The sequence below is a fragment of the Sapajus apella genome, unplaced genomic scaffold (assembly GCF_009761245.1).
Source record: "Sapajus apella isolate SASKATOON/1434 unplaced genomic scaffold, GSC_monkey_1.0 scaffold99, whole genome shotgun sequence".
Taxonomy (NCBI): domain Eukaryota; kingdom Metazoa; phylum Chordata; class Mammalia; order Primates; family Cebidae; genus Sapajus; species Sapajus apella.
Window position 1 is genome coordinate 5,797,006 of NW_022437039.1, and position 26,932 is coordinate 5,823,937.

Consider the following 26,932-nt stretch of genomic DNA (forward strand, 5'->3'; position numbering starts at 1 on the left):
TCTTTCTTTCTCTCTTTCTCTCTCTCTTTCTTTCTCTTTCTTTCTTTCTTTCTTTCTCTTTCTTTCTTTCTTTTTTCTTTCTTTTTCTTTCTTTCTTTTTTTTTCTTTCCTTCCTTCCTTCTCCCTCCCTCCCTCCCTCTTTCCCTCCCTCCCTCCCTCCTTCCTTCCTTCCTTTCCCCTTCCTTCCTTCCTTCCTTCCTTTTTTTCTTTCTTTCTCTCTCTCTCTCTCCCTGTCTTTCTTTATTTCTTTCTTTCTTTCTTTCTTCCCTTTCTTTCCTGTTATTTTTTTCCTTGAGATGGGGGCCTCACTCTGTCACCCAGGCTGGAGTACAGTGGCACAATCACAGTTGACTGCAACCTCAACCTCCTGCACTCAGGTGATTCCTCAGCCTTCCAAGTAGCTAGGATCATAGGTGTGTGCCACCTGGCTAATTTTTATATTTTTTAGTAATTTTTGTAGAGACAGAGTTTCACCATGTTGCCCAGGCTGGTCTCAAACTCCTAGGCTGGAGTGATCCACCCACCTCTGCCTCCCAAAGCGCTGTGCCTCAGTTTTTCCTATTGTGTAATTAAAATACTGATGGTCGCTGCATGATTCCACAAATCTCAATGATCAGTAGTCATGGAGCTCTGTAATCAGGGATACTGCATCATCCTGGCAATGTTGGGGAGACCAAAGTAAAATAGGGGATACCTGTTAGGCGGGGAGGGGGCAAGGAGGGGAGAAGGAAGGCAGGGGTGCAACTGAAAATCAGACAGCCAAGACCTGAGGAAGACAGGTCAGGATCCCCGGGGTCTCTGTGGAAGAGATTTTTGGGCAGTGGAAAGGGCAGGAGTGGGCTCTTGGGTCAGGCTCAAGCATGAGGGGGCCTGTGTGGCACAGCAAGGGTGGGTGGCAGGGAAGGGAAGGACGTGGAGGTGGAGGTGTAGGAGGACCTGCAGGCCTCCTGGAGGCCACTCTGTTGGCATTGGCTGTCACCCTGGGATGGAGGTATATTGGCTCATTCTCAAACTGCTATAAAGAAATACCTGAGACTGGATCTTTTTTTTTTTTTTTTTTTTTGAGACGGAGTTTCACTCTTGTTACCCAGGCTGGAGTGCAATGGCGCAATCTCAGCTCGGCGCAATCTCGGCTCACCGCAACCTCCGCGTCCTGGGTTCAGGCAATTCTCCTGCCTCAGCCTCCTGAGTAGCTGGGATTACAGGCACGTGCCACCATGCCCAGCTGATTTTTTGTATTTTTAGTAGAGACGGGGTTTCACCATTTGACCAGGATGGTCTCGATCTCTTGAGCTCGTGATCCACCCGCCCCGGCCTCCCAAAGTACTGGGATTACAGGGGTGAGCCACCGCGCCCAGCCGTGACTGGATCATTTATAAAGAAAAGAGGTTTAATTAGCTCACGGTTCTGCAGGCTGTACAGAAAGCATAGCAGCTTCTGCTTGTGGGGAGACTTCAGGAAACTTACAGTCATGGCAGGAGGTGAAGGGGGAGCAGTCATCTTCCATGACCAGAGCAGGAGGAAGAAAGAGTGCAGAGAGGAGCTACACTCTGGCTTTTGGTTCTTTTCGGTCTGTCGCTGAGGCTGGAGTGCAGTGGTGCGATCTCAGCTGACTGCAACCTCCACCTCCTGGGTTCAAGCAATTCTCCTGCCTCAACCAAGTAGCTGGGATTACAGGCATGCTCCACCACGGCCAGCTAATTTTTGTATTTTTAGTAGAGACGGGGTTTCACCCTGTTGGCCAGGCTGATCTCAAGCTCCCAATCTCAGGTGATCCACCCGCCTCGGCCTTCCAAAGTGCTGGGATTACAGGCATGAGCCACCGCACCTGGCCACACTCTTTTAAACAACCAGATTTCATGAGAACTCTATCACAAGAACAGCACCAAAGCGATGGTGCTATTCATGAGAAGCCCGCCCCCATGATCCAGTCTCCTCCCACCAGGCCCCTCCTCCAACATTGGAGATTACATTTCAACATGAGATTTGGGTGGGGACATGGATCCAAACCATACCCAGGGGCCATTGGAGGGTGTTGACCAGAGTGGGGACTGGTGTGACCTGACCTAACTTTTGCAAAAGACCACTCTGGCTCCTGTGTTGATTGCACACAGAATGCAGCCAATGACAGGAGCAGGTTGATGTTTAGGATACCACGTCAGGAACCTGGGGGCTTGGATCACAGGGGAGATGACAGAGGCAGGAGAAGTGGGCAGACTCCGGATCTGTTTTCAAGGTGGAGCCAGCAGGATATACTGGACTAGGTGTGATGCACCAGAGGGTGCCAGGAAGATGCAGTGGCTGAGAGCCCCGTGCAGGCCCCGGGATCCAGGCAGAGTTACAGAACACCTCTCTGTTGTCAATGCATTGTTTTTGTGGGTATCTTGTATTTATAGGAAGGGATACTGGCTTTCTAGATACAATAATGATATAAAAGTTTCCACTTAAATTACTGGTGTTAAGGGCCGGGCATAGTGGCTCACGCCTATAATCCCAGCACTTTGGGAAGCCGAGGGGTGGATCACCTGAGGTCAGGAGTTCAAGACCACCCTGGTCAACATGGTGAAACCTCCGTCTCTACTAAAAATACAAAAAAATTAGCTGGGCACGACAATGGGTGCCTGTAGTCCCAGCTACTCGGGAGGCTGAGGCAGGAGAATCACTTCAACCTGGGAGGCGGTGGTTGCAATGAGCCAAAAATCATGCCATTGATCTCCAGCCTGGGTGACAGAGCAAGACTCTGTCTCCAAAAAGAAAATGTACTGCTGTTAAAAAACAAGATATTGATTTGCAGTAGCTTCGAAGGTCAAAAAAAAAAGCAGGATAATTTCAAGCAAAAGTCTTACAAATGTTGGTCAATAATAGAACATTTAGGTGGGCAGCAAATGCCGACTTTGGAAAAGCATGCTCTTTGTGTGTTGCTGACACGTTAGCAGAAAAAGGAGGTGGTGGCTGAGGGCAAAAGTGGCTTGGGTGTGTGTGCGTTCTCTAAAAACTGAACTCTGCTTGAAATTGAGTGAAATGGATCACGAGTTTGTTATTAGGAAGATAGAAAAGACCTATAGTTTGAAGGCTTGGAATGTCTACATGAGGGACACACTGTTTCTGTGAAGGGCCAGACGATAACCATTTTGGCATGTGGGCCATGTCGTTTCTCTCACCACTACCCAACTCTGCCATGGTAGCACAAAGCAGCCATGAGTGAATGGGTGTGGCTGTGTTTCAATAAAGCTTTATTTTAAAAATTCTGGCCACTGGCCATAGTTGTGAATCCTTAGCCTAGAGTCTGCATCCCAGGGCACAGAGCCTCAAGAACATCCTCTGTCCTGGCCTTCCAGAAATTTGAGACTTCTTAACCCCGAGCTTTCCTTTCTTCCACTACCTTGGGTTGGGTTGAGAAGCCTTCCTTTGTGTCAACTGCAAGTGCGCTAAACTCCCTGAATGTGCTGACCTACGTTCAACTTTAAGTATTTCCACCTGGGAACTGGAATCCAGTTTGACCTGGTTCAATGCCAGAAAGCTTATGTTCTTTTATTCATAGTCTGTTTGGAAGCTCATCTCCTCTTTCCACACCTTCGGAAACCAAACTGAACACAGATCAATTTCCAAGCGCCTCTGGGGCTCTCTGTTAATGCCATGTCAAGTTACTCAGTAGCTGATTTCCTATAATTGAATGTCTGGACACATTGGACTGCTGTCCACTGAAGTTACTCTCATACCCTGGTGAAGTTTCTGTGTCCATATAATTTGAGAATGCTAGAGAACACTTTTCTCCAAACATTTGATAAAATTAATAATACAGGTTATTAATGAAGAATCGCAAACTACAAAAAGGTGGAAGCCACTCCATAGCCTTGTATTCAAGGTGCAATGGTGTTAAATAGAAAACACATTTCTTTCCAGCCTTCCTTTATCGTGTATCAGCTTATGATTTTGTTTTTTTGTGTGTGTGCCTGTAAAAAATTATAGCCAGACTGCATATAAAAGTTTATGTTCTTTTTTTCTCTCTCAATACATGGCTTCAAAAATCACTCCCCTGTCTTTTTACAAGTTTTCAGTAACTGCCATATAATCAAGTTGGTGAACCACAGCTTATTGGAGCAATCCTCTGTCGTTGCTCATTTACCTTGTTTTTTTTTTGTTGTTGTTTATTTGTTTGCTTCTTTTTTGCATGCTTCTTTTTTTTTAATTTTTATACAAATGGGGTCTCACTATGTTGCTGAAGCTGGTCTCAAACTCCTGGGTTCAAGTGATCCTCCCACCTCAGCCTCCAAAAGTGCTGGGATTACAGGCATGAGCCACAGTGCCTGGCCTGCTCTTTAATTCCACTGCTCTGAGCATCTCTGAGCATAAAACTATTCCTTCATATAGTATTGCTTGCATTAGCTAAATTTCTAGAGTTGGGATTTTTTTTTTTTTTGATGGGGGAGTGTATTAGTCCGTTTTCATACTACTGTAAAGATACTACCTGAGACTAGGTAATTTATAAACAAGAGGTTTGATTGACTCACACTTCTACATGGCTGGGAAGGCCTCAGGAATCATGGCAGAAGGTGAAGGGAAGCAGGCACTCTCTTCACAAGGCGGCAGGAGCGAGAGAGCGCGCACATGCAGGGGAAACTGCCACTTTAAAACCATCAGATCTCATGAGAACTCACTACCAGGAGAGCAGCATGGGGGAGACTGTCCCCATGATCCAGTTACCTCCCATCAGATCCCTCCTTTGACACATGGAGATTACAATTCAAGATGAGATTTGGGTGGGGACACAGAGCCAAACCATATCAGGGGCTTTCCAGACTTTACTAGAAAGCCTGCTAGACAAATTCTAAAAGAGCTGTAATGCTGAGTTGGAATTCCTTGGGGTCAAAATATTTAATATCTCTTTATGTTGTTTTTCAAATGGGCTGGATTCAAATACTCTCCAGCAGTGTCTGCTGGGAGGGAAAAAGCCAGGGGTGATGGTCTGGCTTTCAGACCTGAGATCAGACAGGCAGATAGCTGAACTCCCAGGCAGTCTGTTGGTTGGTGGTTGGTTTGTTGGTTGGTCGTTTTTTTGTTCTGGATCTCATTTCAAAGAGAGCAGATTGACTCCACACTTAACACACATCCTCAGCTTCACAAAGCAGTGAAGAGGGAAGTCAGATTTCATAGCCCAAATGATGCTCTTCCTTGAGTATGATTGTGCTCCAGCCATTATCCCGTGTTTCTTAGTAGAGCCACAGTGCCCTTGGATTGTGAATTTGCGCACAGTGGAATCGCAATAATTTGTTTTATAGTTCTGCCATTTGGGGAGTGACGTTTCTTCCAAGGTCTCAGCTCCCTCATGTGTAAAATGGAAATAATAAAAATTCACTGGAATATTTAGTGTTCCTGTCGGGTGTGCCAGTCCCTGTGCAGTTCATCTCTGGGGCTAGCATGGAAGGTATATATTAAAAAGGTAGTCATGTAGAGTGCAGTGGTTCATGCCTGTAATCCCAAAACCCTGAAAGGTTGAGGCAGGTGGATCACTTGAGACCAGTCTGGGCAACATGGCAAAACCCTGCCTGTACAAAAAAAATACAAAAAATTAGCTAGGCTTAGTGGCACACACCTGTAGCTGAGCCAAGAGGCTGAGATGGGAGGATCACCTGAGCCCAGAGGTAAGGCTGCAGTGAGCTGTGATTGCACTGCTGTGCTCCAGCCTGGGCAACAGTGTGAGATCCTGTTTCCAAAAAAAAAAAAGGCCGGGCATGGTGGCTCATGCCTTAATCCCAGCACTTTGGGAGGCCAAGGTGGGTGGACCACTGGAGGCATTGAGTTCAAGACCAGCCTGGCCAACATGGTGAAACCCCATCTCTACTAAAAATACATAAATTAGCTGGGCGTGGTGGCGTGTGCTTGTAATCCAGCTACTCAGGAGGCTGAGGCACTAGAATCACTTGAACCTGGGAGGCGGAGGCTGCAGTGAGCTGAGATTGCTCCACTGCACTCCAGCCTGGGTGACAGAGCAGGACCCTGTCTCAAAGAAAAAAAGATAATGCAAATAAATGTGTAAGTACTAACTGTGATGAATGGAAAGAATTATTAGGCAAGGAGCTATAAGAAATGACAGCAAGATGGCCGGGCGCGGTGGCTCACGCCTGTAATCCCCGCACTTTGGGAGGCCGAGGCGGGTGGATCACGAGGTCAAGAGATCGAGACCATCCTGGTCAACACGGTGAAACCCCGTCTCTACTAAAAATACAAAAAATCAGCTGGGCATGGTGGTGCGTGCCTGTAATCCCAGCTACTCAGGAGGCTGAGGCAGGAGAATTGCCTGAACCCGGGAGGCGGAGGTTGCAGTGAGCCGAGATCGCGCCATTGCACTCCAGCCTGGGTAACAAGAAAGAAACTCCGTCTCAAAAAAAAAAAAAAAAAAAAAAAAAAAAAAAAAACACAAATGACAGCAAGATAACTGTATTTCCATAAGAAGGTTTATAAATGCCTCTCTGAAGAGATAACATGGAATGTTTGAGACCTGAGTGAGTCCTAGGTTTTGGTCAAGGAGGAGTGAGGGAAGCAGACCGGGCTGCCAGAACGGCCAGTGCAGAGGCCCTGAGGCTGCAGAGTTCTGTGCCCTCCAGGAATCGGAGGACCAGATGGGTGTGGTGGCATACCAGGACTCAGGAAACAGAGGCAGACAGAGGTGGGTTAGGCAGGGTCCCAAATGGCTCATGTAAGGCTGGGAGCCACCACTGACCTGCGAAGTGACAGGCTAGGGGAGTGGAGGCTGGAAGATGGCTCTGTCCTTGTGCTAGTGAGCAATGCCCATGGTGATCTAGCAGAAGAACTACTTTTTTGTTTGCTTGTTTTTTGAGACCAGGTCTCCCTCTGTCACCCAGGCTGGAGTACAGTGGTGCAGTCATGGCTCACTGCAGCCTCAACCTCCCAGACTCAAGCTATCCTCCCACCTCAGCCTCCCTAGTAGCTGGGACTAAAGGCACACGCCACCATGCCAGGCTAATTTTTGTTTTTGTTTACTTTTAGCAGAGACAGGGTTTCACTATTAAGCCCAGGTCTCCAGCTCCCGGGCTCAAATGATCCTCCCATCTCAGCCTCCCAAAATGCTGGGATTACAGGCATGAACCAATATGCCCAGTGCAGAATTAGAGACACTTTAGGGCCAAATTATAGTCCCTTTTCTTCCTCCCTTCCCTAATTTCACCCTCAAGCTGATGACCATGTAATTGTGGTTATGTTCAAGAAGTGAGAGCTAAAATGTGATTTATCTTTATGCCACTTTGCCAGAGGCAAGAGAGAAGCTTACATTTCTGAAACAGCAGCCACACTGTGGAACCAAAAAGCTCACTGGACTTACACCATTGCATCCTAGCCAGGAATTAGGAAACTTTTTTAAAACTTTATTTATTTTGTTAAGACGGGAGTCTCACTGTGTTGCCCCGGCTGGTCTTGAACTCCTCAGCTCAAGCAAACCTCTAGCCTTGGCCTCCCAAAGTGCTGAGATTACAGGAGTGAGCCACCGCACCCAACCAGAAGTTAGGGCTATTGACAGCCCCAGGCTATCATTCCAGAACCAGTCATGAAACTCATGAAATCATCACCACCATCCCCATCTCTAAGAGAATCTAGCCAGTACTTGCATGTCATAATTCAAATCGGTGGTCAGAGTCGGCCTGAGTGGAAGGAGAATGCTGGCCCCAGTGGCCTTCCTGAGATGTGAACCCATGAAAGAATGAAGTCCGCCTTGTGTTCTAACAGGTAGCTGCTCTGGAGAGTGGAAACCTGAACTCCATCATTCCCTCTGGTTGTCATTCCATCTAGACAAAAGGAGCCCCTCTGGGAGAGAGAAATTAATTGTTTGGTTTATTATCAGTTCTTTTTTTTTTTTTTTTTTTTTTTTTTTTGAGACGGAGTCTCGCTCTCGTACCCAGGCTGGAGTGCAATGGCGCGATCTCGGCTCACTGCAACCTCCGCCTCCTGGGTTCAGGCAATTCTCCTGCCTCAGCCTCCGGAGTAGCTGGGATTACAGGCACGCACCACCATGCCCAGCTAATTTTTTGTATTTTTAGTAGAGACGGGGTTTCACCGTGTTGACCAGGATGGTCTCGATCTCTTGACCTCGTGATCCACCCGCCTCGGCCTCCCAAAGTGCTGGGATTAAAGGCTTGAGCCACCGCGCCCGGCCCTATTATCAGTTCTTAAGGTCTCACACTGGTAAGAAGTTCAGAATTAGTTACATACTTTTCAACTAAAGAGACAGGGACTTGCTGTGTTGCCCAGGCCGGAGTACAGTGACATGATCATAGTTCACTGCAGCCTCAAACTCCCGGACTCAAAAGATCTTCCTGCCTCCGCCTCCCATGTAGCTGGGACCACAGGTGCACGCCACCACATCTAGCTAATTATTTTCTGCAGAGACAGGGATGGCAGTGACGGGGTGGCAGGGGGAGGGGGATGGCAGGGTAAGGGGTGTCTCACTTTGTTGCCCAGGCTGGTTTTGAACTCCTGGGCTCAAGCAGTCTTCCCACCTCTGCCTCCCAAAATGCTGGAATTACAAGTGCGAGCCAGTGCACATGACCAATCAACTTCTTTACGATGAAGTGCCACAAGTTAAACCCTTTTCTCAGGGGTTTAAATTTTACAGACACGTGACTGACAGGTAATAGACTATTCAGCATTCATTGGCAGGAACAGGAGAAGCCAGGTTGTTGGATGGGCTTTGGGCTTTGGTTCAAACTGCAGTTCCCCAGGTCAGTAGCTCCGCAATCTTGGGCATGTTCCTAAACTACCTGGGCTTTATTTTTACCCTCAGTAACTTATAAGAGCACCACAAACTCAGGAAAATAAACAGCAGGTGCTCAATAAACAGTGGCCAGTACTGTTATTCAAGATTTAGACTCATTTTGGGTATATGTCAGTCCCACCTAAGCCACATTCTCCAATGAGTCATACCTGGCTACCGAGCGCCTGAAATGGGGCTCGTCTGACCAGAGATGTACTGCACACATAAAACACGCCTCTGGGCCAGGTGTGGTGGCTCCTGCCTGTAATCCCAGCACTTTGGGAGGCTGAGGTGGGCAGATCACCTGAGATGGGGAGTTCAAGACCAGTCTGGCCAACATGGAGAAACCCCATCTCTACTAAAAATACAAAATTAGCCGGGCATGGTGGTGCGAGACTGTAATCCAAGCTACTCGGGAGACTGAGGCAGGAGAATCACTTGAATCCAGGAGGTGGAGGTTGCAGCGAGCCGAGATCACACCATTGCACTCTAGCCTGGGCAGCAAGAGCAAAACTCTGTCTCAAAATAAAGGGAAAAAAAAACATATAATTTTGAAGATGTGGTATGCCAAGAAGGATATCAAAATATTAACATTTCACTAATTAGTTGTCATATTAATTAGTTTGATGCTAATTTGTTACATGTTGAAATGATGAGATTTTGAGGACACATCAGGTTAAATAGAATTAACATTAATTTCTTTATTTTTATTGATTTATTTTTAAATGCATTTATCTTTTTTTTTATTTTTGTCTTTTTCCATGTGTTCTAGAAGAAGTTCATCTGCTTCTTTTCTTTTTTGATGTCACCACTAGATATTTTTAATTGGTAATTGGCACATGTGACTCACATTTATATTTACTTTAATTTTCTTTTTTTTTTGAGACAGAGTCTCACTCTGTCACCGAGGCTGGAGTACAGTGCAATCTTGGCTAACTGCAACCTCCACCTCCCAAGTTCAAGCGATTCTCCTGCCTCAGCCTCCCAAGTAGCTAGGATTACAGGTACATGCCACCACGCCCAGCTAATTTTTGTATTTTTAGTAAAGATAGGGTTTCTCCATATTGGCCAAGCTGATCTCAAACTCCTGACCTCAAATGATCTGCCAGCCTCAGCCTCCCAAAGTGCTGGGATTACAGACGTGAGTCACCACACCCGGCCTTCATTTATTTTCAGTAGTACAGGTCTAAAGACACGATTTAGAAAGCAGGAATAGTTAAGGAGTGAGAATAGCATGGACTTGGCAATCAGAAAGATATAGGGGCTTATCAGGGTAGCAGTACTCCCCGTATGCTATTAGATCAGTCAGTTAGTTTTTGTTTTTTTTTTTTTTTTTTGAGACAGCCTCACTTTGTCGCCCAGGCTGGAGCATAGTGGCGCAATCTCGGTTCACTACAACCTCTGCCTCCCAAGCTCAAGCCATCCTCCCACCTCTGCCGCCTGAGTAGCTGGGACTACAGACATGTGCCGCCACTCATAGCTAATTTTTGTATGTTTGTATTTTTTTGTAGAGACCGGCTTTCATTATGTTGCCCCAGCAGGTCTTCAATTCCTGAGCTCAAGGAATCTGCCCACGTTGGCCTCCCAAAGTGCTGGGATTACAGGCGTGAGCCACCAAACACAGCCAGCCTTTATGTGCCCAATATCTGTGAAATGGAAGCAAAAATTCCTAGCACAAAAGCACTGTTTCAATCAATGAGATAATATATGGAAAGTGCTTAGCTCAGTCCTAGGTGCTCAAAGGAATTTATCTCAAATTTCTTTGCATACAAATTTGAGCACAAAATAGGTGTTCAAACACAAATAAAGGTTATAGCTTTTATTACACGTGTTAGGGTTGTTCAGTATTTCGAAGGGGGCTAAGCAAACCCTGAAGACAAATGAATCACAATAACTCATATGTTCAGCAAGATGGACTTCTGCATGCCATTTTTACCTCCATGTCAACGTTCGATCTTCAGAATGACCTTGGGAGGTATGGACAGGCTCTTAGAGAGATGAGAGGCTGGGAACGCTGGCTCACACCTTTAATGCCAGCACTTTGGGAGGCAAGGTGGCAGGATCACGTGAGCCCAGGAGTTCATAACCAATCTAGGTAACATAGCAAGACCTCATCTCTACAAAAAAAATTAAAACATTAGCCAGGCATGACAGTGCATGCCTGTAGCCTCCCAACTGCTCAGGAGACTGAAGTGGAAAGCTTGAACTTGAACCCAAGAGGTTGAGGCTGCACTGAGCCGTGGTTGCACCACTGCACTCCAGCCTGGGCGACAGGGTGAGACTCTGAGAGAGAGAGAGAGAGAGAGAGAGAGAGAGAGAGAGAAAGAGAAATGAGATAGGCTCAGGAGCGAGCACCTTCACCTCTGAGCAGGAACTAGGACTAGCCCTTCTTGTGCCAACCCTCTTGGATTCTCTCAAGTTTCCAAGCCTCCAAAGTGTGTTGCTATGTTTACCTCACTCTCTGGTTAGGTGGTTTCTACAGGGGTCTTCAAAACAAGAGAGAAGACCAACATTTATTACAACCAGCAACCAACATTAATCACTTTCCCACATCAGTACATAAAGCGCCATCTCATTCTTTTCGTTGAATGCAGGTTATTGTGTGTGATGGATGTACCCGAGTTTATTTTAACAAGTTTCCACTGATGGACAGTTATTTTCCGTTTATATCAATGAGACAAATTCCTTCAAGTAGAATTATGCTAGGAATAAATGGTTTGTGCACTTACAATTTTACAGATTTTGACAAATTGCTCTTCAAGACATTTGTATGAATTTCCTCTCCTGCCAGCAATGAATGAAGTGCCAGTTCCCCCGCATCATGAACATGGCCAAATATTTCATGAAAAAAGTCTGTGGAAAAAGCAGAGGAAAAGTGTGATGGTGGCTGGGAGGCCGTCAGGAGGTGGGGGCAGCTGTCCACGTGGGAAACTATGGGTACCTGAACAAGGACGGAGGAAAGAGAGGGAGAGGGTAGAGCCCAGAGCTACTGTGGAAGTCAAAGTCTGTGGCGTGGTGGTGAGGGAAGATAACAGGAAGGAGGAATCAGATTTCTTGAGTTTCTGGCTTGAACAAATGAGTAGGCAGTGGGTGTTAAGGGAGATGCTCAACATGGGAAAGGAAATAGGTGTAGTGAAGAGAAGTTGATGACTGTGAAAATATATTGCACTTGATATGCAGGACATCCTGCTGAACCAGGGGGAGGATTTCGGGATAGTGAATCATTTTTGGAAACCATGAATGTGCACGAGATCTCCCAGAGATGGGCGGGTATGTGGGCGGGTGGGTGGATGGATGGTTGGATGCATGGATGGATGGATGGGTGGATGGGAAGTAGACGGATGGATAGATGGAAAATGGATAGGTAGGAAGAGAAGATGGATGGAGAGATGGAGGGAGAGAAGGATACAGGGATGAATGAATAAACAAATTGGCAAAAACAGAAACCTAGACTTTATTGCCTTTAGATCGAACCATATGAAGTTACTATTTTGGCCAGGTGCAGTGGCTCATGCCTGTAATCCCAGCACTTTGGGAGGCCAAGGTTGAGGAGCAGATCACTTGAGGTCAAGAGTTTGAGACCAGCCTGGCCAACTTCTACTAAAAATACAAAAATTAGTCAGGTGTGGTCACTTGCACCTGTAACCCCAGCTACTCAGGAAGCTGAGGAGAGAGAATTGCTTGAACCTGGGAGGCAGAGGTTGCAGTGAGCCAGGATGGCACCACTGAACTCCAGACTGGACGACAGAGCAAGATTCCTTCTCAAAAGAAAAAGAAAAGAAAGAAATTACATTTTTTGTTTTAAAAATTATCAAGTGCTGGCTGGGCACAGTGGCTCACACCTGTAATCCCAGCACTTTGGGAGTTTAAGGTGGGTGGATCTCAAGGTCAGGAGATCGAGACCATCCTGGTTGACATGGTGAAACCCTGTCTCTACTAACAATACAAAAATTAGCTGGGCATGCTGGTGCGTGCCCGTAGTCCCAACTACTCAGGAGGCTGAGGCAGGAGAATCACTTGAACCCGGGAGGCGGAGGTTGCAGTGAGCTGAGATCACACCACTGCACTCCAGCCTGGTGACAGAGTGAGGCCCCATCTCAAAAAAAAAAAAAAAAATTACCAAGTGCTTAATTTTATGCAGGCTGTAAATACTTTGAGGGGAAGGATATTGATGTCTGCAGTTAACTTTGAAATGCATCAAAACTAGGATGTGATAAAGCACATGTGGTACTCATGTTAAGGGTAGAGGCTGGTGGTGGGTATACAGGTATTTACTCTAAAATTCTTTCAGTTTCCTGTACATTGGAAAGTTTCATTAAAAACCATAGGAAATGGTTTTCATTGGCAAATATTGTCCATTTCATGTAGTTCCCCTCCATCTGTTTTTTATTTGGCCAAAAAGATCCTTCCAGGTTCCCAATCTGTAGCATCAACAGATCTGCTTCGTGGAATCCCCTTTGGCCCTTGTTCTGCCCCGATTTGGGGGCTGGGGGCTGGAAGCTGACATTTCTCCCCCTCGGAGTTCAGGTTGAATTGCCCTAACATGCTGATTCCTGCAGCAAGGATGCCGGTATCTGACTTGTGATAATTACAGATTTCCTCTGCGATTTGATCCCATTGGTTGCCTCGGCAACGGCGTAATAGCTCCACCGAAGCTCTGTCACCGTGATTTAGGACCACTGTGTCTCTCCTGCAGCCTCCATTCTGGGTGCCTCCACCCCCTTGCCGTCGTCATGGTAACTGGTGAGCAGCCTGTGACCGAAAGCTCTCTGCCCCGCCCCCACACGCCCTCTCCCCATCTTGTGATCATCCCCATTTCCTCTTCTGGGGCCCCTGTGGACCCGCGTTGACCCAGCATGGGCTACAATGGGGGAGCTGAGTAATTGCTCCCTGTAGGTTCCTCCCCACCCCCCAGAAGGGATCAGGCAGACCACAGGAGCCAAAGCAGCCCTTCTGCCCTGGGTGTCCTGGAGATGACTTGGCGCCTCTTGGAGCCGGGTCATGGCTTTGGCTGCATCCGCAACGGTGCAACAGCAGAGTCCTGGGGAAGCCATTTAGAAATCTGAAGCCCTGGATCTCTGCTTTGTGCCTTCGGGGGTTCCCGAGCCTGTTTTTAAAAAAATCTAGGAAGAGGCCCCTGACAGGGAAAAGAGGAGGGAGATCGCCTGTTTTACAAGGTCTGAGATGATGTGACTTATCCTTCTGGCTTAAACCGAACTGGGCTTAAAACATCGTTTAAAAAGATGTGTATTCTATTTTTTTCTCTGTTTATCTCGCTCTTTCTGCCTCTGTCCATCTTTGTTTCTGTATGAGTTGTTTCCTTTCTGTTTCTGTCTGAAAACCCTTCTCTTTCTGAACCCATCTTTCAGTCTCTCACGTTCTATTCTCCCCTCCTCCTTCACCTTCCCTCCAGCCCTCTCCCTTGCACACTTGCTGGGTACCAGCTGAGCGCATCCTTTTCCCAAACCTGCTCTGCTTCCAAGGGGCCCTTTTCGGTCTCCTCCACCTGTGCCCATGTTTTGGGGACTGCCTGGAAATCCAGGGCACTCTCCTGAGGAGGGAGCTGGTGCCCAGCGGCTCCTCTTAGGATGAACGCAGCCAGCTGCGTTCCTGGCCTCTGCAGAATGACATAGAGAAGGCATTTTAAGCAGGCGGGCTGAGCTTGCCGCAGGACTCCGACCACCAGGCATCGTGAGTGCAAATGTATATGTGTGTGTGTGCATGTGCACGTGTGTGTGCACGCACACGTGTGCATCCTTATGTTTGTATGTGTCTGCTGGCATGGGGAGGTAGTGCCAGTGTCTGTTATCTGTGCTGTTGGGGTGTACAAGTGTGTGTGCACGCACCCTTGTGCACCTGTGTACATGTGTGCCTGGCTCTCTGTGTGAAGGACACGCAAATGTACCTAACAGATTTTTCAAGGATGTTTTGTGAACATAGCAGGATGAGATCCTTTAAAGTGGAAACAAAATAATGAAAGATGGAGATAGAAATGATAGATAAGGAATTGCTTTTATCAGTAGGCTTGCAACAGCACAATCTGCCTGCGTCTGGTCCTAGGAAATGAAGTGAGAGTCACCTTGAAAAGGCATTCGTGTTCAAGCCCCAAAATAAATCCTTTCCCTTCATTCTAAGGACAAGAACAGCACAAACACAAACACCCCTTTCTCTTTGAAACTCAGGGGAATGGAAGGCTGGGGGCGGGGCGCTGTCACTGGGCATTTCAGGCGGAGTTTGCAGTGAGAATCTCAGTTGACAGCCTGGGCGACTCACGCCAAGACTAGAAGTCAGGAAGTTCTGGACAGCCGCTCTCTTCACATCCTGTGGCTGATTAGAAGTTCATTTTGAATTTTTTCCCAGAAGCAGCCTATGCCCAGGAGGCAACCAGAAGAAAGCAGTTTTAGAACATGCAATTTCATTTGCAGCACAAGGTGTGGGAATCCTGACAGCTGCCGCTGAAGACCCTACAGTTGTGTGCAAGCTGCAGCCAGGCCGCTGCCGGAGGAAGGGGGTCCTTTGTGCTTTGTGTGCCCCTGAGTATTTGGGAAACTTGGCAGCCAGTTGTTCCAAGTGAACCCTGACTGTGGAGTAGGCACTGGCCTGGGCACCCTGGTAGAGAGGACAGAGCTGGAGAAAAGGACTAGCCTCAGGAATTCCTGTTTCCAGTTCAAGTAGGAGTAGACCCGATGACATGGTACTCTCACACTCAGAGACGTTCCCGCTGCCTGCATTTCCTGCAGGCTGCCTTCCTCCTTCCCCTTCCCTGGCCTCTGTCTGCCACGGCCACCCTTGTCTACCTGCCACGCTCTAATCATCATTAAACATCCCTGTCATTGCTTTCTGGAAATCTTTAACTTCCACCCAAGAACAGCTAATGCTATATGCCCTCCTCTACCTGCTGAAATCTCTTTGAGCCTCTGACATCACGTGTCCAACCAACCCGTTTCCCCACATTTGCGTGTGAGCTGCACTTTATTTTGCAAGGACATAAAGAAAACTATTCATGCAACAACATGCAAAATGACTGGCTGGGCTTCTTAAAATGCCAATGTCTTAAAAGGCAAAAGTGCTGAGAAATAGTTCCAGGTTAAAAGAGATTAAAGAACCATAAGCCCAAATGCAATGTTTGATCCGAGGATGAAGCCTGGATCAGGGGAAGAAAACGCATTTCTGGGCTGGGCCCAGTGGCTCATACCTGTAATCCCAGTATTTTGGGAGGCCGAGGGAGGAGGATCACTTGAGGTCAAGAGTTAGAGACTAGCCTCAGGAATATAGCGAGACCCCGTATCTACAAAAAATATATATAAAAATAAACTAGCTGGACATAGTGGTGTGTGCCTGTGGTCCCAGCTACTCAGGAGGCTGAGGCAAGAGGATCACCTGAGCCCGGGAGTTTGAGGCGGCAGTGAGCCATAAGCCGTGATCATGCCACTGCACTCCAGCCTAGGTAATAGAGACCCTGTCTCTTAAAAAAAAATTATAAAGGCATTTAAGGGATAAGTAGGAATATCTGATATTAGATAATAGTATTTTCACGTCATGAATATGCCGATAATAAATAAATAAAAGATAATTATATTTTATTTATGATACACTTCATGAGAGTAATTTAGTATCTCACAACATTTTCACTGAGGTTATTCAGGAGAATGCCCTTGTTCTTCAGAAGATAGATAGATAATAGAGTGGGTACAAATGTGGCAAAATGTTAACAGTTTCTAGGATTATAGGTGGCTGTGGAACTATCTTCAGAACTTTTATGTGGGTTTGAAGATTTTCTAGTGTCCAACTGGACACTCTGCCTAGCTTTGTGCATGGATTATCTCATTTCATCCTCAGAGCAGCGTGGGGGTGGGAGAGTTCTCTTTTTTTTCCCCCCCCCATTTATTTATTTTATTGCATTTTAGATTTTGGGGTACATGTGAAGAACATGCAAAACTGTTGCATAGGTACACACGTGGCAGTGTGATTTGCTGCCTTCCTCCCCATCACCTACATCTGGCATTTCTCCCCTTGCTATCTCTCCCCAGCTCCCCACCCCCCACCGTCCCTCCCCTATTTCCCCCCAACTGACCCCAGTGTGTAGTGCTCCCCTCCCTGTGTCCATGTGTTCTCATTGTTCAACACCCGCCTATGAGTGAGAACATGCGGTATTTGATTTTCTGCTCTTGTGTCAGTTTGCTGAGAATGATGGTTTCCAGGTTCATCCATGTCCCTACAAAGGACCCAAACTCATCGTTTTTGATGGCTGCATAATATTCCATGGTGTATATGTGCCACATTTTCCCTATCCAGTCTATCATCGATGGGCATTTGGGTTGGTTCCAGGTCTTTGCTATTGTGGTGAGAGAGTTCTATCACACCCATCTTCCAGTGGAGAAAACAGAGGCAGAGCTGGATGTAAGCCCAAGTCACATTATGCCTCCACCCCTTGTTTTGTGAAATTTAGTACTAAAGATACAACATGGCTGTGTGATGTTGGGCAAATCACTTAACCTCTCTGTGCTCTGTTTCCTTTTTTTTTTTTTTTTTTTTTTCCACTGAGACTGGATAAGCATCATATCAACAGGTTGTTCTGAAGCTTACAGGGGTTATGATTTATAAAGAACTTAAAACAGGATTTGGCCTAAAGTAGGTGATCAGCAAATGTCTGCTGTTGCTGCTGCTAGTTGTATTTGTTGCTGCAATTGTGATCCTAGCACCCTCGGTTTGGCCAGTGATGGGTAAACCTGGAAGGTTTTTTCCTTCTGTACCCAGGGCCTGCTTCGTGGGTTTGTGACCTGTGTGGTTACACAGGGTCCTGTGTTCAGAAGATCCCCGCATGTCACTGGCTTGCAATTTGTAACCATTTTCCAACAAGGGGCTTCGAATATTCATTTTATGCACTGGGGCCCACAAATCATGTAGCCAGCCCTGTCTGCATTGCCTTTTTATTGGATCCCATGGAGAGCCAGCCACTCCTAGACTAAACCACTTGTTTCTGCATCATTGCAGCAGGCAGACCCAGGCAGGCTGTGGTATTGCAGCAGATCAGATTGTATGTTCCCGTAACCACACTCCAATCCTGATGCAGTGCATCAGCCCACACAGGCCAGTACAGTAGCCGTTCATCACATCTGGTTATTGAGCATCTGAGACATGGCTATTCCAAACTGTGATGTGCTGTGCGTGTGAAATTCACACCAGATTTTGAAGATTTAGCACACACAAAAAAAGGAAATGCACAATATCTTATTAATAACTGTATTGATGATTGGGCATAGTGGCTCACATCTGTAATCCCAGCACTTTGGGAGGCCAAGGTGGGCAGATCACATGAGGTCTGGAGTTTGAGACCAGCCTGACCAACATGATGAAACTCTGTCTCTACTAAAAATACAAAAATTAGCCAGGTGTGATGGCACACACCCATAATCCCAGCTACTTAGGAGGCTGAGGCAGGAGAGTCACTTGAACCTGGGAGATGGAGGTGGCAGTGAGCCAAGATTACACCACTGCACTCCAACCTGGGCAACAAGAGTGAAACTCCATCTCAAAAACAATAATAATAATAATAATAATAATAACTATATTATGTATTGAATTATTGCATTTTTAGATACAATGGGTTAAATAAGATACATGAATAAAATTGGTTTCAGCTGTTTTTGCTTTTTTCATATGGTTATCAGAAAATGTAAAATTACTTATATGGTTTGCATTGAAAGCTTCTGTTATATTTCTGTTGGGCAGTACGGCCTTAGACCAAACTATCTGTGACTTCATTGTGACTCCAAACCAAACCAGACCAGTAGGTGACAGCCCAGTGAATTGATTTCTAAGTTACATTAACTACACTCTGGCCCTGGTGCTCTAGCTTAGACCAGAGCCTCCCAATCAATCCATCAGGGACCTCTTTCTGGTGGGATCTTTGCTGCCAGCTAACCTTCTTTTCTATTCCTTTCTTTCTTGAGATAGTCCAAGACACTGATTTTTATACCCAGCAAGTTTGTCAAGTAGTCTAAAGATATTTTCGAGGGAATATATTGAGTAAAAAGGAACTGAAGTTGGAATCAGAAGAACTAATTTAAGAATTAAATTAAAATCCCAAATCACCCTCTTTTTTTTCATTTTAGAGATGGGGTCTTGCTCTGTCACCCAGGCTGATCTCAATCTCCTGGGCTCAAGTGATCCTCTCACCTTGGCCTCCCAAAGTTCTGGGATTATACACCTGGTCCCACATCACCTCTTCTCCATGAAGTGAGCTTAGGCATGTTATTTCTCTGTGCAAGGAAGCAGAACAGCACTAGCTTTAAAGTCTCATGGACATGAATTTGAAAACTGGCTCTCATTGACAAACTGTGTGACACAGAATAAGCCACAACCTTCTCTGAGCCTCAGTCTCATCCTCAGTCTCAAAGGGTTGATGATGCTTACTGTGTAATACTGTTGCGAGAATGGAATAAGATGAAGCAGAGCAGCTGAGTGCAGTGGCTCACACCTGTAGTCTCAGCACTTTGGGAGGTCGAGGTGGGTGGATCAAGAGGTCAGGAGTTCAAGACCATCCTGGCCAATGTGGTAAAATCCCATCTCTAAAAATATAAAAATTAGCCAGGTGTGGTGGCAGGCAGCTGTAATCCCAGCTACTCAGGAGGCTGAGGCAGGAGAATAGCTTGAACCTGGGAGGTGGAGGTTGCAGTGAGCTGAGATCATACCACTGGACCCCAGCCTGGGTGACAGAGCAAGACTCCATCTTGAAAAAAAAAAAAAAAAAAAGATGAAGCAGAGCAAATGCCCAAACCAGCAACTGATATATGTCAGGTGTACCCTTAATCCCTGCATTCTTAGTGGGATCAGTATTCCCAAGAGGGTGAACATTGATTTATGGGGAAGTAAAGAAATCTTACTCTTTATGAATAAAGTACAGATATGAAATACAATATATAAGCAGATATTATCTGTGGAATTAAAATTTCAGGGGGGATGTAGCTAATAAAGAATCTTTAGGGGAATGACAATGAGAAAAGGTTTGAGAAACATTGCGTTGCTTCGACAGAAGGAACTCAGAGGTTGCTTTTCAGTTCAGTTTTTGGTTGTCAGAATATAGGGCTGAAACTCCATGACTGAATTCAACAAGTGTTTTTGAGTACCTGTGATAGCCAGGCACCATTCTGGACCCTGGAAACGGAGGTTCCAGACACTGGATGCATGCTTCCCAGAGCTGGTCTCTCAGGTCCCCTGAACCAGCTCTGCCTCTGGGAAGATGACCCATAAATGGCAGCCTTCAGAGATCTCAGTTTGAGGGCAGGGTTTTAGAGGCCTCCTCACGCCACCCTGAACAATAAGAATAGACGTATTTGCCTCCCAGGAGTAGATGAGATGTTGTATGTGAAACTTTGACATGGTTGGCATTCATTCATAAAATCAGAGCAGATACCTACACACACAGGCGTAAGTGAAAGATATTTTGAATTACAGAAAAGCTAAGGTCTTTGCAAGTAAATGTAGGAATGCTGCCAGGCACAGAGCGTGCCTCCAGTCAGCAACAAAGTGTTTCCAAGTCTGGAGCTGTGCGGTCCTTGAAGGAGATATAAATGTTTCCCTTGTTATACTCTGTGATTTTTGCATACTTAGCAGTTTCTGGAGTCCGTGAAAGTGGTTTGTTTTCTCTGAACAGGAAGTACGTTTCCTTCAATCACGCCGACCTGATTTGTTTGTTGCTTGTCGGGCCTCCCCACGGGACCACAAGGTCCCATGGAACACAGCAGGATGTGTCCTTGTTTACTGAGGTGTCTCCGGGGCTCAGCACAGGTGTACAGAAAGCATTTATTGAACTGAACAAACAGATTTTACAAGCCAGACCTTCTGTGGCATTGGCCTGGGTAGCTATCTCAGTGTGGGTACAAGCATCCCCTCTAAGCTAATTCCATTCCTTTACTCCTCCTCCCTTGTAGGATCAGAAATCCAAAACGAGCTTATCTTCTTGCAGATGTTTGTTTCCATATTATTTCCTACCTCCAGAACAAAGGCTATCTGTGTCTCACATTCAGAGTGCTTGGATCTGAAGCCCTGTCTGTTCATTTTTCTGTCCAATTTTTCCACACGCTGAGTAACTACCTGCCTGCTAGCAATGATGTGCCCATGCTCCCTGCATTCCTGATTGAGGTGGGCAGAGAGGACTCTGTCTGAGACAAGGGCATGAGAATGAAAGAGACTGAGCAGACCAGCTTCTCTCTCATGAAACCTGGATGCTCAGGCTGGTAGTAGGGCCACTGCATGTGCCAACAGTCTTTTGTAGCTCATCAGGCCGTAGAAGAAATGCCTTTACCAAGTTCAAGTCCAGCCTGGGAAACATAGTGAGAACTTGTCTCTCTCTGTCTAAAAAAAGAAGACGAAGGATGAAGAAGAAGAAGAAAAGGAGGGGGAAGAAGAAAGAAGAAAACAAGAAGGAATTATTGTTCACAATTTGTATTTATTCATTTATTTATTTTTAAGCTGTAATCTTGCTCTGTCACCCAGGCTGGAGTGCAGTGACACAATCTCAGCTCACTGCAACCTTCACCTCCCAGGTTCAAGCAGTTCTCCTGCCTCAGCCTCCTGAGTAGCTGGGACTACAGGTGCCTGCCACCATGCCCAGCTAATTTTTGTATTTTTGGTAGAGTTGAGGTTTCACCATGTTGGCCAGACTGGTCTTGAACTGCTGACCTCAAGTGATCTGCCCTTCTCAGCCTACCAAAGTGCTGGGATTACAGACATAAGCCATCGCACCCAGCCAAAATGCACAGTTTTAAAGAGCTCTTTGGAAACAGAAAATGGCCTGCAGCTGGCATCTCTTCTGCATCCTGTGTACTTTCTTCAGTTGACCCTAAGTCAATTGAGTGCCTTATGACCTCATGGATAGGTTTCGTTCTTCCCATTTTACAGTTGCAGAAAAGAAGGCCCTAATGAGTTCAGCAACTTGTCTAGATAATATACATGACCCAGCCGCACATTAGACCCAATTTCTGGTTCATGTTACTTTCCCAGCATCGTTCTCGATCTTTCTTAGGGGTGGACACTCCCCTGTTTCCAAGAACATATGCCTGTCTCCCTATATAAGTCACTGATGATTTTTTTTCGCATTTATTTTATTGCATTTTAGGTTTTGGGGTACATGTGAAGAACATGCAAGATTGTTGCATAGGTACACACGTGGCAGTGTGATTTGCTGCCTTCCTCCCCATCACCTACCTCTCACATCTCTCCCCCTGCTATCTCTCCCCAGCTCCCCACCCCCCACTGTCCCTCCCCTATTCCCCCCCAACTGACCCCAGTGTGTAGTGCTCCCCTCCCTGTGTCCATGTGTTCTCATTGTTCAACACCCGCCTATGAGTGAGAACATGCGGTGTTTGATTTTCTGCTCTTCTGTCAGTCTGCTGAGAATGATGGTTTCCAGGTTCATCCATGTCCCTACAAAGGACACAAATGCCCAAGAGGCAGCTTATAGGAAGTTATACAGGGAGGGTGGGGTGGGGCCCATGCCAAGGGGAAAGTCAGGAGGGCCTGTTGCAGCTGAAGTCGGAGGAGAAAGCTGATGTCAGATAAAGCCTCTGTCCCTGTGCCAACGCCCCTGAATGGGGCCCTGCCAGCCCCATCTGCAGAGGCCCAGGGCTCCGGCTTTATGGGTTGTCATGGCGACCCCTGGCCTTGACAACCGAAGTGCACTTGGCTGAGTGTGTCTTTGTGTCCCGTCGAGTCTGCAGAGAGGCAGCTGCTGGGGCTGCAGACGAGAAAGGAATGTCCCTAGCGTCTGCCAGCACTTTTGTCTCGGTCCCGAGGGCAGATAGGAAAATGACAGGCGGGGTCTTCTCCAGAGCCATCTGGGGGGTCCATTTCTAGCCAATGATGCAGGCAAAGGGTTTATGTTCACAGGGCCTGAAAGCAGCAGAGTGGAACGGTGAGTCGGACACCGTCTTCGCAGGCTGCTTGGTGAGCGTTTACTGCTTATCCAGTGATTGTTTTCAGCCAGGCACTGCTCTGGGGCTGGGGGAGCAGCAAGGACCTCTGCCAGCTCACAAAACAGTTTCAATTGCCAGTACTCCCATTTTACAGATCAGGAAACTGAGGCACAGAGAGGTTACATAATGTGCCTGAGGTTATACGGCAGATCAGTGAGGGGCCAGGGATGGCTAGTCTGGGAGTAAGATCATTTTGAAGGATGCAAGACTGGGGAGATGTCAGGAAGAAGCAGTTTCACATCTGGCACCTCGCGCTCCGGCTCCACAAGCGGCCGCCGCAGGCTTCTTTCTCCCTGTATCCCTGTGTTGTTTGACCTCCGATTCCCGGGATTTGAGGATCACGCAGACCTGTCGTCATATGCAGGGCCCACCATCTACGCTTTATGGTAATTAACAATAGTTCTCGGCCTCCAAGCCTCCAGAGATCCCCCAGTGCCCAGGTCACACCGGTGAGACTCAGATTTACTTGGTCTGGGTGCGGCTTTCACACAAGTGTAAGCTTCCGGTAAGCGAGCGTCAGGTGCAGACTAGAAAATATCTGGTTTTTAAACTCTAAGACCTTGAACAAGCCTCTTAGGCTTCTGAGCTGGTTATAGAAGGCCAATCTTGCAGATGACCCAAATGGCATATGGAAGGTCTATTGCATGTTGTAGGTGAACAGTAAATAAATAAATAGGAGCTGGTACTTTTACTATGATTATTCTTCCTCCAGAGCAAATTGCAAGAATTTGTTTCCACTTTCCCCTGAATTCCTCTCACTTTACCGATTTAAACACAAGACTCAGCCTCTTAGCTCATCTCCCCCCTCCCCAAAGGCACCAGGCAGATGAAGGAAGCAGAGAGAGCTAATTAGCATTTTAATCGAAAGCAAAGGGAAGAGCAGAGGGCTGGGACTGACGAGCTCACTATCTGGCTAAACCAGGGTTTTGCCTTGTTTTGACTGAGACGCCCAGTAAGGAATAGAACTTAATTCAGGCCCCCGCACGGCTGAAACAGAAATTACCAGCATTTGTTATGTACCGTGACAATTCCTATTCTGTTTGATTTACTGATTGATTTAAATTTCTCTTTCACCTCTGATCACGTCAAGGAGAAGGTCCCCATCTGATGCCAGCCTCCCTTTGACACCTGTCTGCTCTCTGCCAGTCTCTAGGGAAAGGAGAGGGCCAGGCCCGGGGCTGTAGCCTTGGACAGTCACCTCTGTCCAGCTTTTAATTGAATGACTTCTTGCTTTGATTTTATTATGTTCTTTTCCCAGTTGCCTTTGTAGCAAATACAGCTTCAGGGGGGGAAGGTAGCAATTCGGTTTTTTTATTTGTTATATTTTTCTTTGTAGAGACAGGGTTTCACTATGTTGACCAGGCTGATCTCTAACGCCTAACCTCAGCTGATCCACCAGCATCAGCCTTCCAAAATTCTGAGATTACAGGCATGAGCCACCGCACCCAGCCAGAGTGTAACAATTAGAAAGGATTCTAGAAAAATTACTTTTTTTTTTTCTGAGACAGTTTCTCTCTTGTTGCCCAAGCTGGAATGCAATGGTGCGATCTTGGCTTACTGTAACCTCTGCCTCCCGGATTTAAGCAATTCTCCTGCCCCAGCCTCCCAAGTAGCTGGGATTACAGGCGCGTGCCACCATGCCCAGCTAAGTTTTTGTGTTTTTAGTAGAGACAGGGTTTCACCATGTTAGCCAGGCTTGTCTCGAACTCCTAACCTCAGGTGATCTGCCCACCTTAGCCTCCGGAAGTGCTGGGATTATAGGCATGAGCCACCACAGCTGGCCAGAAAATTACTTTTTTGAATTGAAAAAGCAAGTTGATTTCAAGAAAAATGTCGGCCAGGCACAGTGGCTCATGCCTGTAATCCCAGCACTTTGGGAAGCCGAGGCGGGCAGATCACAAGGTCAGGAGTTCAAGAGCAGCCTAACCAACATGGAGAAACCCGTCTCTATTAAAAATACAACAAATTAGCTGGGCTTGGTGGCGCATGCCTGTATCCCAGCTACTCAGGAGGCAAAGGCAGGAGAATCGCTTGAACCCTGGAGGTGGAGGTTGCAGTGAGCTGAGACAGTGCCATTACACCCCATCCTGGGCAACAAGAGCAAAACTCAGTCTCAGAAAGAAAAATATTAAGCAAACACAAGTCATATGAGAATTAAGAGCTCAAGGGAAGGGTGGTGTGCTGTGTTAAGAACTGAGATTCGGGAAATACACGGGGGAGATTCAGGATCTCAGAGACCAGGAGGGCCAGCACCCAGCCTGCTGTCACTTCAGATTTTCGGATTTCTCCAACCTCCTTGGTCACAAGTTCAGGGCGTGCCAGTTGTCTGACAGCACCTCCCTTCTCAACCAGGAATCCTTCATCCGCTTCTTTCCCCAGGTGTGCTCATCCAGGGTCTAGCAGATTACAAAGAACCTGGTAGAATAAAACAGGGAGATACTAATTCCACTTCCAGGTAGGCATAAGGCTTGGGGAAAATTTTGTGGCAAATTTTCAGTAATATGGAAACTCTTAGCACGCTTCCCAGGTGGTTTCTCAGAGTCCGAATGGGCCTTAGAAATAATGTCATTCAGCCAGGCGTGGTGGCTCACGCCTGTCATCCCAGCACTTTGGGAGGCCAAGGCAAATGGATCACTTGAGATCAGGAGTTCAAGACCAGCCTGGCCAACATGGTGAAACCCCAGCTCTACAAAACATACAAAAATTAGCCAGGTGTGGTGGCACACACCCGTAATGCCAGCTACTTAGGAAGCTGAGGCAGGAGAATCCCTTGAACCCGCGAGGGAGAGGTTGCAGTGAGCCAAGATCACACAACTGCACTCTAGCCTGGGTGACAGATAAGACCCTATCTCTCACAAAAGAAGAAAAAGAATAAGAGCAAGAGAGGAAGCCGAGAGTCCATTTAGGATATCATTGCCTTCATCCAGGGGAAAGATGATGGCAAGTTGGACCAGAACGTGTTGGATACTTGCCCTCAGGCAGGAATACGGTAGAACCCTGGGCACCCAGCTCTCTTCTATTACCACTGATGGTTCAGGCAACCGTACCAAGAAAGAGAGCCTTCCCCTGTGGCCAGCCTGCATCTGGGGTTTCCAGTGCAAGTCTTCAGGGAAAGTCTGCCTATCTCTGGAGCCTCTTTCCTTGGTGACTCCAAAAATCTCCAGGGATCTCAGACCATAGGATTCTACATCTTCAGCAGAAAGTATAAGACAGGAGCAAGTGAGAGACAGAGTAAACGCAAATGACTTGTGTGCCTATGATTTTCCAGGATGTGTTCATCCATTATTTCTAATTCCCAGCACAACCCTGCAGTGAGAGAGCTTCACTATCTCCAAGCTACAAATCGAGAAACTGAGGCTCAGAGTGTTTTTATGAGTTTCACTCTGTTCTGCAAGTACATAAAATAGGGTGGTGGTTTGGATCCAAACTTTATATTCTTTTCTTTCTTTTTTGGGGGGGTTGGGATTCAAGTGATTTTCCTGTCTCAGCCTTCATAGTAGCTGGGATTATAGGTGCACGCAACCACACTCAGCAAAGCTTTGTATTGTTAGTAGAGATAGGGTTTTGCCATTTTGGCCAGACTGGTCGTGAACTCCTGACGTCAGGTAATCCACCTGCCTCAGCCTCCCAAAGTGCTGAGATTATAGACGTGAGTCACAGCGCCTAGCCCCAAACTTTATATCCTGAAGGCCAGGGTCAGATGCCATGTCCATGTACACTGCACATATCTTAATTATCTATTATGGTGCACATAACAGACATCACTAACCTACTACATTTTTTCCCCTGAAAACCTAAAGGAGTGCTTCTTACTAACAGGTCAAAAAAAATAATGAAAAATAAATTAAGTAAACCTAAAAGAGGCTGTAAAATCTTTTTGTTCCCTACTCCAAATAGGCAATACTCATTGACCAGCACTGGCACGTGTCATAACGTTTGCCATTTCGGTACTGCACAGAAAATCAGCCTCTCTTGGCCAGGCACCGTGGTTCACACCTGTAATCCCAGCACTTTGGGAGGCCAAGGTGGGAGGATTGCCAAGAGTTCGAGATCAGCGTGGGCAACATGGTGAAACCCTACTTCTCCAAAAAAGAAATATAAAAATTAGCCAGGTGTGGCATGTGCCTATAGTCTCAGCTACTCGGTAGGCTGAGGCAGAAGGATCGCTTGAGCCTGGGAGGCAGAGGTTGCC

At 46.7% G+C, this 26,932-nt stretch overlaps 1 protein-coding gene and 1 non-coding gene across 4 annotated transcripts in view; one reads left to right on the plus strand and one right to left on the minus strand.

The window, feature by feature from the left end:
- Window positions 1-26,932, plus strand: part of ABAT (4-aminobutyrate aminotransferase) — a 117,877-nt gene that overhangs the window by 26,905 nt on the left and 64,040 nt on the right. Inside the window, exon 1 of one of the 3 annotated variants that reach the window (XM_032258075.1) lies at window positions 13,133-14,455. The exons of 1 other annotated variant lie outside the window; for it this stretch is intronic. Coding sequence is in view for 1 of the 2 variants with exons in the window: in XM_032258074.1 (XP_032113965.1) it covers window positions 22,625-22,679 (55 nt within the window). In the remaining variant the exon portion in view is untranslated. Of the gene's footprint in view, window positions 1-13,132; window positions 14,456-22,464; window positions 22,680-26,932 lie in introns of those variants that run through there. One more of the 3 variants, XM_032258074.1, reaches the window with a different exon arrangement.
- Window positions 4,787-4,848, minus strand: LOC116536348. The gene has a single exon (XR_004262588.1). It is a non-coding gene; the product is annotated as a U7 small nuclear RNA (small nuclear RNA).